The sequence below is a fragment of the Gadus macrocephalus genome, chromosome 16, assembly GCF_031168955.1.
Source record: "Gadus macrocephalus chromosome 16, ASM3116895v1".
Lineage (NCBI taxonomy): Eukaryota > Metazoa > Chordata > Actinopteri > Gadiformes > Gadidae > Gadus > Gadus macrocephalus.
Genome location: NC_082397.1, coordinates 7,284,729 through 7,298,298, shown reverse-complemented (window position 1 = coordinate 7,298,298; position 13,570 = coordinate 7,284,729). Strand labels below are relative to the sequence as shown.

Sequence of the window (13,570 nt, the reverse complement as noted above, 5' to 3'; positions counted from 1 at the left end):
AGAGGGCCCTTGGGGGCGAGGTGTGTGTGGATGTGTGGAGCTCCTAACAACTTCGAAGCCCTCGGCAGTCCGGAAGCTCTTACGTGCAGTGGCGGACTCAGACTGTTTGAAGGGCAGGGGCGAAAAAATAAAAAGGGCACATTCTGCACAACATGGGGCCCAACCAGCGGGCCAAAAGCTATGATGCATCATGTATGGCACTTTCTCTCGTATTCACCACTCTTGAGGGCACTTTTTTTCAACCATGGAGATACTGTAAGGGCATTAAGAGGGCACTCATTGAGCCACGTTATCAAATTTTCTTGTTCTAGAGGGCTCATCATCATAATTTATTGTATGAAGGGGCACCAGAGGGCACCCAATAATTTTTTTCACATGTAAAGGGCAGCCAATAAGGCACTTTCTCTCGTATTCGCCACTCTTGAAGGGTACTCCCCCCCTACCCCCCTTCCCATCCCTGAGTCCACCACTGCTTACGTGTATTTATGTAAACCTTCCCTTATTCCAAAATAAGAGTGTTCAGGAAAGTATGGATGACCGCACGGGCCTCATTTCGCTTCTTTGCTGTATTCATAGAGAACAGATGAATCAGTTATTAGATCTGCTTGTGATGGTTGAACATGAGCGAGAATTTATCAGGTGATGTTTATAATTGTAAGCTATAATGTATCGTAATGCAAATGTTAGAATGGGTGTTAAGTTCGCCTCTTAGTGCTTTCTGCAAGTTCACGTTAGTCTATCAATGTAATGACAGTGAAATGGGCATCCATTGTTGTGACATGGACTCGTAGGACTCGAAACTCGAAAACTCTGGACAGAATTTCCGACCTAACAGATTGTTCAAAGCGCTTTCCTCCGAGCTTATGGTCCGAACCTCCGAAACTCGGAGCGTTTTGAAGGCGGCATCCGTCTAGGCAGCGGTTGAGGTTAAATATGACGCTCAAGCACAACAGCAGTACTTGCTTTATTATATAACTCTTAGCCCCAAAACTAATCTCAAAGCGTCTCATAGTATCTGGCTGAAACAGGTCCCTTATTCTTAGTCGTTTTTTACAAAAAAGTAAACATGCAGGAATCCCACACTTAATAATTAGGGCAGGCCTGTGCCACCCCAGTCCCATTCTAGATACGGCCCTGCCCGCAAAGCAACGTTGACTTGATACCAATAATATATTACCATTTAAAGATATTCAATAAGAAGCATATATTTTTATATCTGCCTAAACAACAGGAGGGAGCAGTAGGGGAGGCGAAATTATCCACATTGGCCACAATGACCTAGAGAAAATGTGACTCGGAAGGTAAATATTAAGCGCGGAACGTATAACGGAAAAGCCTATTCAAGTCCATCGCACCTCACCCCAACGATAGAGAAAACCCGTTTTGTTTATCATTGAAACATAAGTGTATATAATGACATATATATGTAAACTTCATATTATATGTATATTCCCTTTGATGAAACATTAAGTGCAGTATGAATACTTTTAAGGGGGGCGTTACCAGTCATGTATTTTTCTAAACGATAAATGTCATGATTGACCCGGAAACAAAACGGATGTCCGTGACCTAAGCGGTCCGGTTGTTTTCATGTATTGCTTCAATTATTCTTGAAACAGTACTTCTCTCTTCATATCCCAGCATTGCAAGTTGGATGTACTTAAAGTTTTAATAATGTCTGCGTTTGAGGAGCAGATAAGCTCCATTTTGGAGATCATGGTCAAAGCGTCGGTCACAGAAATTACCAAAGTTATGGCGGATATGTCCGATTCATCGGTCCCACAAGTACCAGCTGTGACAGAAAACACACACGAAACGTCAAAACAGAAGGTATGCTGAATGCCTTTTGTGTGAAAATTTTTGTGTTATTGAGTTAACAGCTGGATCTGGCGGATCTTCCTTCTAGTGTTGTCATCCCTGCTAGTGCCTTGCGGCTAAACAGCTGATCATAGAAATAGAAGAGCTAGCAGCGAATGACCCATCTAAACGGGAGTGGATGCCCCAAAAACATCTTACCAGGCATTTCACCCACTACTATTAACTCCATATCATATTAAATTCATTAATCTTGTAGCTTCATTATTAACGACAGAACTGGTTTGGACGCCATTTTGATGATGTTTCTATCTGTCATATGTCTAGATGAATATCAGCTACAAGTTGCACATGGTTTCATTGCCGGGCTTTTCTATGTTGTCAGTAGTGAACGCAGAACGGTGCATCAAATATTTCTATATAAATATTTATTGACATAAAAAATTACCCTCATGCGAATAAGCCTTATTCATAAGTCAGATCCGAATGTTATTATTTTTTATTGCTTAATAGGCCTATTTAATAATGAAATGACCTATCTAAATGCAATCTCTTTATTCCCGCTTTTCCAGGTTTTCGAGCTGAACGTCATCATGACCTCTCTGGCCACAGACGTGGTTGAGAAGATCTGCCTTCTGTTCCATGAGTGCTCCTCTCTGCTCAGATTAGAAGTAAACCCCCACTCACTCCGTGTCACCTATTTATAGGATAACATAAATAACATCAACGTGTGCCATGAATAATAATAAATACATATATAATGTTGCCATTTAATCTAAAAGCATATATAGCTATTTCAGTCTGCTAGTTCAATTCTCCATGGCCAGGCCTCTGAGCAAGTACTTAAACATACAGTATACACAATATACCAAAAATGGCTTACCAGTATGGTATTGTTAACCAGTTCTGCTTAACCATACCAGTCTGAAATATAAATAGTTGTATCAATATTTTTGCTTTAGTGTATCGTAACCGTGTTTATAACCAAGATGGCCACATGTTGGATTAGGCCCATTCAAACCAATTTGCTTTTTGTGCTGTGTAATATTTCCCCCACGTCTGGTTGTAGGTGGCCCAGGGAGACGCAGAGAAGGAGGAGCTGAGGAGGAGGCTGGAGGAGGTGAAGGCTGAGCTGAGCGTGGAGCAGGAGAGCAGGGAGGTCCGCAGGGGCCATTGGACCAACGGCCTCCTCTGCACAGGAGCGGATCAGGAGGGAGGCAAGGAGGTGGGGGAGGAGGTGGCGACAGAGGTGGTACACGCACATCGTCGCGTCGGAAGGAAGTCTCGCCGAGGTAGAAAACCCAAACCCTAGCAGTCCATAGTTTGGTTCCAGTCCCAGTTCCCCCCCTCCCCCACCTCATTCATTGTTTGTCATGAATGAGCTTCTTTATCCCTTCTTGATCTCTCTCTCCATCTTCCGGGCCTATTCCCAACACTTCTCTCACACTTCCCAGTCCCTCATAAAGATGTGGTTTACGGCTTCTGCTAACTTGTTGTCCTTCTGTTTATTTATCTTCCTTCTAAATCTCCACAGTATCTATCGGGATTGCAGGAGTGAAGCGATCACCGATTCTTCACCTCTGGAAGGGCAGAGCATACCAGGTACATTTAGCGAAGATGTTCTACGAAAATATATTTGATGCCCTTTTATAAAGATACTCCTTTTGAGTTTTGTCTAGAATTCTGTTATTTTTTTCTTCACTTCAGTCGGATCGTCTGCATCTTCGTCAGCTTTTAAATGAAGGCATTTAAAAGTTGAATTACATGGAGACATTTCAAAGCCTGTCTCTCTCCGGTAGGACAATGTGCGACCAGCGCTGATAAAGGAGGAGGACCTGGGGTCATTCCCAGACCAAGCGTCTCCAGCTTCAGTTCAGTACCAGGAGGACCAAGGCCTGGACGATGGCAATGACCCGGACTACCAGGTCAGTCTCCCTGCCCCTCGGCCCGACGCAGTTTGGCTTTTAAAACGACTCTGAACCAGCCTAGTTAGCCTAACGACTCTGAACCAGCCTCTAGTCTAGTAGTGGTGGGACTATAAGCAATATGAAAGGTTTGCAGGAGGCATCCTTGAGCAGGATGCCTAACCTCCACCTGCTCATTACTGTTCCGCTGAATGACTGAAAAGCTCTGTGATGGATGACCCAGGCAGAGGCAGAGGAGGAAGGGGACCCGGTGTACATCCAGGGGAGGACGGCGCGGGTAGTGCGGCCCAAGGCCCGTCGGGGGCGGCCCAGGAGGGACGGCCCGGGCCCGGGCCAGCAGCCCCTGAGCTGTAAGCACTGCCACAAGACCTTCAGCAAGAGGCTCCAGCTGAAGGCCCATGAGGCGGTGCACGGGGCCAACGCCGAGAAGCCCTTCCAGTGCCTTCAGTGTGGGCGGGGCTTCTCCTTCGAACGCAGCCTCACCGCGCACATGCTGCTCCACACAGGTGCGTGCCGGGGATTGGTTTAGCGCAGCTTCATTTAGCTTCTTTTCATCAAGCTCTGTGGAGCTTTACGTTGGTTAAATAACTGCATTAATGTGTGCTTCACTGTGTCGTTTCTTCCTTTTTTAAGCGACGACTAAACCCTTGTTCCATTTCTTCCCCCTGCCGAACCTCCGCACCAGGCGAGCGTCCGCACGTCTGCGACGTGTGCGGCAAGGGCTTCACCCTGAAGCAGTTGCTCAGGAATCACCAGCGGCTGCACTCGGACGTGCGGCCCTACCACTGCGACCAGTGCAACAAGACCTTCTACCGCGCCCACGGCCTCAAGATGCACCAGATGGTGCACACAGGCGAGCGTGCCTACAACTGCAAGTTCTGCGACAAGCGCTTCACCATCGCCGGCAACCTGCAGCGGCACCTGCGCATCCACACGGGCGAGAAGCCCTTCAGCTGCGAGACGTGCGGCAAGAGCTTCAACCAGGCGGACACGCTGAAGGGGCACCAGCGCATCCACAGCGGCGAGCGCCCCTTCGGCTGCGACACCTGCGGCAAGTGCTTCATCCAGAAGAGCGCGCTGAAGATGCACCAGAAGACGTCGCACGCGGGCTCGGGCGCGCTGCCGTGCGTGGCGTGCGGCGGCGTGCAGGCCTGCGTGGACTCGCTGCGCGCCCACCTGCAGACGCACGCCGCCGGGCTCCCGTGCGCGTGCGTGCTGTGCGGCGTGCGGCTGGGCTCCGTCGCGGAGCTGCGGGCCCACCAGCAGCACCACACGGTGGAGAGGCCCAACAGCTGCGGCCTGTGCGGGAAGAGCTTCAAGTCGGCCAGCTACCTGAAGATCCACAAGAAGACGCACAGCGGGGAGCGGCCCTTCTCCTGCGCCATCTGCGGCCGCATGTTCACGCAGCACAGCAGCCTGAAGTCGCACCAGGTGGGCGGTGCCTGATCGATGGGCTAACCCTGGGAAATCCATCAAGTATTGTTCCACTTTAATAATGCACAACCAAACACTATAATCCAATTACAGGCACATGATCCAGCGTAATTAACATGATATAATAATACAATTTCAATTTCTAATATGATCGACTGAATTAGTCCTGGAAACGGCACTCATCAGTAGATGGTGCTGTTTCATCAGACCAGATTTGAGTGTGTTGCGCTTTAATTCCCACCAAGGACCACCATGTCTTCACAGAGGTCTAGAAAAATCCAATGCATTGACTAATTCTCCCTCCATGTCTCCCTCCTGTTCGCTGCAAGGTGGTCCACACGGGGGAGAAGCCGTTCAGCTGCGCCACCTGCGGCAAATGCTTCAGCAACTCGGGCAACCTGAACCGCCACCAGCGCATCCACACGGGCGAGAAGCCCTTCAGCTGCGAGCAGTGCGGCCGCAGCTTCAACCAGGGCAACAGCCTGAAGGCCCACCTGCAGATCCACACGGGACAGAAGCAGTACATGTGTGACAAGTGTGGCAAGAGCTTCGCCTACCTGCGCAACCTCAAGGACCACAAGTGTCTCTACTCAACCTGAAACTCACCGACGGGACACAAGGGGGAAGCAAATGTAGCTGGTAAACCGATGGCTGTATGGACGGACGGATGGACGGACGGATGGGCGGATGGAAAGATGAGCGGATGGATGATTGAAGAGATGAATGGCCGGACATATGAGTTGGATTGAGAGCTCTGTGGTTCAATAAAGGGAGCCGCTGCTTTTCTCCTCACTGCAGCTTGCCTTCCACGCTGGCAGAGTTGGTTCTGTTGGACCTGTGGTGGGGGTAAAAGTGCACATGGTGGAGCTGAGCGTGGCAGATGAATTCGCTCCTGTGCTGTGTGAATACACAGTGTTGCAAAGAGTAATCAAACAACAAGTCACTATAGTTTCAGAAGACGGGGATGCACATTGTTACTGACTAAACTCTGGATTTAGATTCCTTTTATATTTAAAGAAGTCTTTGTGTTTAGCCTACCAGACTGTAGGCGTTTTAGGACGGCGGTCCTACCGTAAAACTGAATGTGTGCCTCACCTTTTCATTTTCTATCAGATCAACAGTTAAGAAATTCCGTGGTTTATTATTTTATCGTGCTATTGGTTTATGATGTGTCTGACTCACTGACACATTTTTTACACATTGTATAAAAATAGTTCTGTGAAAATCAATAGAGTGGAGCCAGCCAGGGGATGTGAGGGGTTTTATGAGGGTGACCACACTGGACATGATTTAACGAGGAACAAGGAACATATGGGCAGAGATACCTCAACACAAGATGGCCGACAGGCTTTCCTCACTGGAACAGAAGAGTGCTCCAACTGATGAGACGGGAGCTGAGTATTGTGTGTTTATGATGATGGGGGAACAGACCATTATGTGGAGATATTGGGCTGTAGGGTGAGACTCTTATTCCATGAACTGTGTACTGGCTGGGACAATTGTCTACTGGGACATTGATCAAGTAGATACAGGTCAAAGTATTTGTCCTCGTTACTGACTTGGTGACTCATTTAGTATTTAAAATGCTTCACAAAACACAGACATATTAGCGGTTTATGGATTGTTTTTCAATAAACAAATTTAGGAAACATCCATAAATTAAAATACTAAAAAACTAAAGAATGTAAAGGTTAATAAGCGAACATGTAACCAAGTGTAATTTCATGTGAACACTAATGAATGGCACATTTTAAATGAACACTAAAGAATATATTTGCTGTCAGAACTGTCTAAAATTGTCCATATCGGGAAATCCCTCCCTAATAATATTTTTTCGTGGCCAAGTATTTCTGTGATACAGAAGTACAACAGGCAATAATATGTTCAGACTTTTGAAAAGATTATAGTAAAACTGAAAAAAAAAAAAGTAAAAGACTTCAAACTGACTTATTTGGTGCTTCTTTCTTCTGCTTTTTTTTTTACAATCCACTAGAATTTGTGCTATCTTGTGTGAGGCTGAACACTCAAAATAGTTTTGGAGAACAGATCTGGTTTTCACTGAAGATGTTCCTCGCAATATATATTGTCTATCAGGTATGTGTTGGTGTTTTTCCTATGTCCACTCCATGGGAACTGTTTCATGTAGCATTTATAAGAGAGCGACTATCGGCATTAAAATGAGTGCGCGTTATTAGTGGTATTTATTCCCCAGTAGATGGCAGTGTCACTTATAGACCGGGTATACTATGCAGCGATTAGGATGACACTGCGTATTTCTTAACAACATTACACTAATCAACCGGCCCAACAACAAACAATTCCCTCAAGCATATCCCACGCCTAGTTTGAAAAGAAGGAGACAGCAGCGTGTTGTGTAAAGGTTTGAAGGACTTTATTTCAGGGATTTACTTACTTTCCCACCGTTTTCTGGGATTGCCAGGACCGTGGTTATAGTTGGTGTGATGTGGTGAGTAAATAAAGTTAAATACTCATCACCTGAACATCGTCCATTATCAATTTACTTCGTAAGAAATTGTATCTGTTTAGGTTCGGTAATTTAAAAAAAAAATGCTTTAAGTGGTAATTTTATGGTTTAGCATAATGACGGTTGGAGCTTTTTCTGTCCCGCTGAGAGGTGATTGGCACCAGGTCGTGTGGCCCACGTTGGTTCTAAACGTTAATCCATTTAGGATTAAAGGGACTAAAGTTAGCTCTGCGTGGGACCACGTTGTAGAGACACACAAATACAACATGGGACATAGTAGACAGCCACCTAATTTACTTAATATAACTGCTCGGCTATAAGGTGGCTGTTATAACAAACAGCGTAAATCAATAGAAAAAAATATTGCATTGCTAGCATTAATAATGTGACAACAGAGTAGGTTCGTGTCTCAATAAGACCTATTAAAAATGGTGTTGGGGTGAGTGACTGAGTGACGTGTGCGTGTTGGCGCATGTTCCCAGGACAGCAAGAACAACAGAAATGCCTGGATCAATCTCCCATGTCCTACCCAGAACACAAAATCATTACCCACCCTCCCATCTGTCCACACACACACACAAACACACACGCACACACACACACACACACACACACACACACACACACACACACACACACACACACACACACACACACACACACACACACACACACACACACACACACACACACACACACACACACACATCAATAAGTGAAAGCAGCCACAGTGTCCGGCCCTACCCTCCATCTTTTCCATACTCCATTATACTTATTGATGATTCCACATCAGGTTTTGCCTCTGCCTCTAATTGGCTTAGCTAGAGTTGGCCGGAATCTGGGTCCTGTGGAACAGATTGGGCCTGCGATGGATGGCTGGATGGATATGTGGACGGGACAGAGCTAAAATTATTGGCGTTTCGCAGTACCCAGCGAGATGTTCTTTCCCAGTATCGACCCTGTCCGCTTCAGCTGGTCTGGGGTTTGGCAAACCAACAGCAACACAGTCAGTCTGAATTAGGTGCCCTCTCTTTGTCTGTACCCACCAGCTGCTGCTAGGGCTCTCCGATCCACCGTTGAGTCCTCTCTGCCAACTGAAACCCTACATCCTTGGACTGGGATCGTCTGGGACTGGGAACTGCCAAGGACAGGAACGTCAAGGATTCGAAACATCTGGGAGGACCTCGAACGTCTGAGACTGGAAAACTTCTAGGACCTGGAGCTTCTAGGACCTGGAGCGTGTAGGCCCAGGAACGGCAAGGCCCGAAAACGTCTTGAACCAGGGGACATCTAGGACCGGGAACCTCCAGGAACGGGAACTTGTAGAACACGGGAACGTCTTGGATCAGGGAACATCTTTACGGAAGGATGAGGCCCTGGATCAGATCTGTTCGAAGCAGATCCATGCAGGTGAGGCTTCTATTGGCTGGCAGTCAGTCAGGGGTGTCTGGGGGGGTCAAACTTCAGGGGTTGGACCCTTGTGGTGGGAAAGTTGGTTTGAATATTAGCTATGCTGGTCTGTTGGAATTGTTATTTATTTAGTGGGTTCTATTTTTGCATAGCTGCCATTAATGTTATATATTTATTGCACGATCGTGTGGTAGCCGATGATCGATGGATCGATTGATTTGATTGAAACATGTGTGTGTGTGACCTGTAACACTGAAAACATGGCTCACTTTACAATAGCAATGTGCTTATTTGCAATTTTAATGCATATCAGTATTGATGAACTGTGTCTCTGTGGCCTTGGGCACTAGCCTCCTATAGCTCCTATCTCCCTGGTGCCCCGCCCATATACATCCTATACGTCCTCAACTCGTTTCACCTCAACCTAGCATGAGGTTCCCACCACTCCCCCCCCCCACCCCCTGATTCTTGTTTAGTTTTCCCATGGGTACCATGGGTCCGCGTCGGTAACCATGGTTACGCCATGTTCCAAATCCCCTCCCTGTGGATGATGAGACAAAACCAAAATGTTGTTTGGGTGTGCTGTCGTTGTCAGCAATATTACATCATGTGTGTCTGTGTCGTGATGAACTTCATCATGTTGATTTATTATTTTAATATCACAATGCTGTTGTCTCTGACAGGAGAGTGACAGCTGCGAACATAGCGATGGTGGATTTATAAGCAGTGGCTATACATACAAAAAACTGGAATGTCCTGGTTGGTATGCTTTGATTGTAATCCCTCTCACTTTGCATAAAGGCGTCTGCCTAATGAATACATGTAAAAGTATGCCTACATTAAAGTAAACAACATCGGGGCTTGTCTCAACCCATCCAAACATTGAGCGGAATACCTGACCCAATAAAGGTTAACTTTGTAGTCTATCAGTTCTGTGCAGCTCCCGGCGATATTAATTACACACTCCACACAGCGTGCTGCCGCTATTGAATTGTGCGATTGTGCCTTTAAGAAAATGGGGGAAGGGTGTGTGTGTGTGTGTGTGTGTGTGTGTGTGTGTGTGTGTGTGTGTGTGTGTGTGTGTGTGTGTGTGTGTGTGTATGTGTGTGCGCGCCGGTGTGTGTATGTTTATGTGCGCGCGCAAGCGAGAGAGTGAGTATGCGAGCGTGTGTGTGTGTGTGTGCGGGAAAGGCACAGAAGCTGCAGCCCTGCCTATTATTCCCGTTGACGTCCCTCCCTCCGGCTCTTGTCACGGTCGCCAGTTCTTTTCCGAGGGATGCTGTTTTTTTTTTTATAGTTCAATGAATATGTTTCTGACACAGGAAACATGTTTGTTTTGATTTCCATGCGGCTAAGCTAATTGAGTTGTACCGCATGTAATTCTTTCTCTTTTATAAAGCGACACCACGGCTATGGGTTTTATAATACGAGAAGGTCACTGTACATCCGTCGGTTCTTTATCGGCAGTTTTGCCCCCCAGTCATTGATTTCTCCGGGCCTTGTGTTCCTCCACGGGGAGAGATGTTGATCGGTACTTCTGGTGCTGTTACTTTTTGCCAGGGAGCGCTTGATTTCGGACGCATCGGCGTCTTTGTCCACCTAAATACATTTTCTTAACTCCGCGTCCATGGTCGGAGCGGGTCCTCCTTGTGCGTTTTTGTCTCCATCGATGTTGTTCACATCGGTTCAACACTCAACTATGTAGCTTCCCCTTTCTCTGAAGGTACTCGAAAAGCTGTCTGAATAATAGAAACCGAAATGGTACGATAACGACTGGGAAACGAAACCTATCGGTAGGTTTGTAATTTATTTATTATTATTCCAAGATGAGACAACAACGGTCTGGGAAGCCTCTCTCCCACCGACACCGGGCAGCCATGAAGTGGATATAACGCCAATGTATAGCCGGTTGCACCGCTCTTTTCGCTGCATCACTTCTCGGTGATCGCTGTCGCCTTTATCCAACACGATGATGGAGATTGTTTTACAAGAAACCCACCAATAGCTCATTTTTTAAACCCCGGTTTCAACCGGCGAAGAGAGGCATATTTTGCCCCCAGGAACAGCGACAGCCTGCTTGGCAAGACTGCTGCTGCTCTGCGGCCAAAACCAACTCTATATCCAGGGTGCTGTCCTAATCCCGGGAAAAACATCCGATCCTAACCGACCAGAGACGGTGAAGATCACTCGGGGACAATGTCTTCACGCACAGCACTGCCCGGTATCGAGCGAACCTCGGATCATGTGAGTTGAAATCGGGGTGTTGTTTGGCTGATCATGTCGTGTTGCACAACTTCACTTATTTGCTTGTCCTTCTGTTGTCTTTTTTTCTGGCTGCATTTAGCGGCGATAATACAACGCGAAAAAACACTGGCCCGCTAATCTGTCCTGTAATTCTGCTGAGTCGTCTTGTAAATGGGCCAAATAATCGGTTGATTACTGATTGCATTGTGTTCAAGTGTGGCGAGGACGGTGTGGTGTAGTGTACCGCATATGAGGGACCATAGCTTGCATATTTGGAAGACGCACATGCATGAAGAAAAGGGCACAAAACGTTCATCAATGAATGAGTTGCGAAAAAAACATCTTCACAGTCGATAGCCGGTGTCTCTATTGCGCATGTGTGCTTCCCCACAAGAAGCTGAAGCTGCCTTACGATCAATAATTAATGCATCTGATGTAAGACCGCCCGAGCCGGTCCACACCCACTCATTCCTCTCTTTAATCAGGTTGCGACCCCGCCTATCCTGCAACCTTTATCCATCCCCCATTCACCCCTCTCCACACATCAATCCCTGCACCCATGACATCTATCTGTTCACCCTACACTCTGCCGATCCCCCTTTCCAGCCATTCCCTGCCAATAATCTATCCTTCCTCTGTCGTCCCTCCTTAACGCTCCTCATTCCTGTCTTCATCTATTTCACACCTACCAAACCCTCTCTCCCTCTCTCTCGTCCTACTCAGGGGGAAACACAGGTGTGTCAAATCTGTTGTGTCAGCCTAGCATTTACCCCCTTGTCCGTCTTCTCAGCGAAGGGACGGGCCGCGGCTCAGAACTAATCAATCCGCCTACAGTGCCGTCCAATGCCACAGCAGGTTGTGGGTGTGGACGTCTGGATCTTTTTAATTGCCCTTGCTCAAGGGCATTTGGGCAGCATCGGGCTCTTGTCGACCTTTGAGTGGGCGTGGTACTGCTGCAGGCTGCCTCTTCCTCTGCTCTGGCTCTGGAGCCGACCAGACCGGGAGGTGTGAGGCTGACACACCTGGACTGTCTGGTGGAAGGCCCTGTCTGGTGGATGGCCCTGTCTAGCGGACGTTTGCGTATCAAATAGCCGACATCCGACATGCTTATTAGGCCTGCTGCTTGTGTTGGACAACACCAATGTGTTGGATCAATTCTCAACTCTCTGGCATCACTGTTTTCATAGTGTGTGCCTTGCATCGTCAGTGAGCATTGCATTCTGCTATTCTTTAGCTAATTCTATTCTCTTCTGTTGTGAATGGTGAAATATGGGGTTGGTGTGTGTTATCTGTGAGAGGGGTTACATGTAGTCTGTCTCTGTCTCTGTCTCTCTCTCAAATGGTGTTAGGAGAGGAGCGAGGCAGGGGCACCATCGCTCTTCTCTTTCAATCACACAACACTCTTGTTAGCTACCTCACCATGGCAACCAAAGGGGTCCCCTACACCCCCCCTCCTTTCTAGCCACTCGAACGATCACAGACACATACATGCAAATGACACGCTGACGCACACGCTTTTGTTAGAATCTCGCAGTTTGCCAACTCTCTCCTTGCTGTAACCTGCTGAACATGCTCTCGCACAGATGTGAAAGAGAGTGTGTGCGTTTGTCTGCGTTTTTTTCTCCTTCATTAACGTTAATAACGTTAGCTTAGTATAGGCCGATCTGAACAAGAGCAGTTGGCTATCCCTGAATGGTTCACCGACCTTGTTAGCCCCAGAGGCCTGTAGAGGATTTATGTGTAGTTAAACACTCTTTAGATGTGTCCCATTACAACAGTAAAACTAAAAAACAGGCGTGAATTGCCAAAGCTTATGAAAGTGCGATACTTCCCAATAGAAAATCCAACAAATCACTAATTTACTTCTTTAAACACCAAAAAATCTAAGCAAGTGAGACAATTGTGGTGTTCCAGGAGACCCATCCAGTGGGAATACCTCCCCAGCCCATCCCGAGCACAGAGCTGTAACGCAGGCTAAACGCTGTCAATCCCAGGCCACCAGCACCGTCTCTCATCAGGGTATCTGCTGATACCAACCCTGTGGCTGGGCCATTGTTCCCTCCAGACGCTGTAGGCTGTAGGCTGGGGTCTGCTTGAGCATGAGGCCGGACACCAGTTGTAAGGGTTTGAAGAGGGGACAGTGCCAGGCAAGCTGTGTATCTTTGCATGTTAAGAAGTCCCCTGCAAGTCCCTTCAACTGAAAACATTGCACAACAGAAAACCAACCTCTTCCTGTTGCTTCTCTCGTTTCTCACTA

The 13,570-nt window shown here is 47.2% G+C and overlaps 2 protein-coding genes across 14 annotated transcripts in view; both read left to right on the top strand.

The window, feature by feature from the left end:
• The first annotated feature begins 1,111 nt into the window (after positions 1–1,111).
• si:dkey-182i3.10 (gastrula zinc finger protein XlCGF26.1) lies at positions 1,112–7,120 on the top strand. The gene is made up of 8 exons (XM_060075229.1): positions 1,112–1,830; positions 2,388–2,486; positions 2,885–3,107; positions 3,350–3,417; positions 3,615–3,740; positions 3,964–4,246; positions 4,426–5,171; positions 5,504–7,120. The coding sequence occupies exons 1-8, from the start codon at positions 1,675–1,677 to the stop codon at positions 5,771–5,773; spliced, it is 1,971 nt and encodes a 656-aa protein (XP_059931212.1). The 5' UTR covers positions 1,112–1,674; the 3' UTR covers positions 5,774–7,120.
• A 324-nt stretch (positions 7,121–7,444) lies between these two features.
• mark4b (MAP/microtubule affinity-regulating kinase 4b) overlaps positions 7,445–13,570 on the top strand; it is a 43,955-nt gene continuing 37,829 nt past the window's right edge. For 5 of the 13 annotated variants that reach the window (XM_060075213.1, XM_060075211.1, XM_060075215.1 and 2 more), the window contains exon 1: positions 10,253–11,313. In XM_060075213.1, coding sequence (XP_059931196.1) covers positions 11,266–11,313 — 48 coding nt within the window. In that variant the 5' untranslated portion in view covers positions 10,253–11,265. Of the gene's footprint in view, positions 7,642–8,708; positions 9,070–10,249; positions 11,314–13,570 lie in introns of those variants that run through there. The other 8 variants (XM_060075208.1, XM_060075210.1, XM_060075209.1 and 5 more) reach the window with 5 other exon arrangements.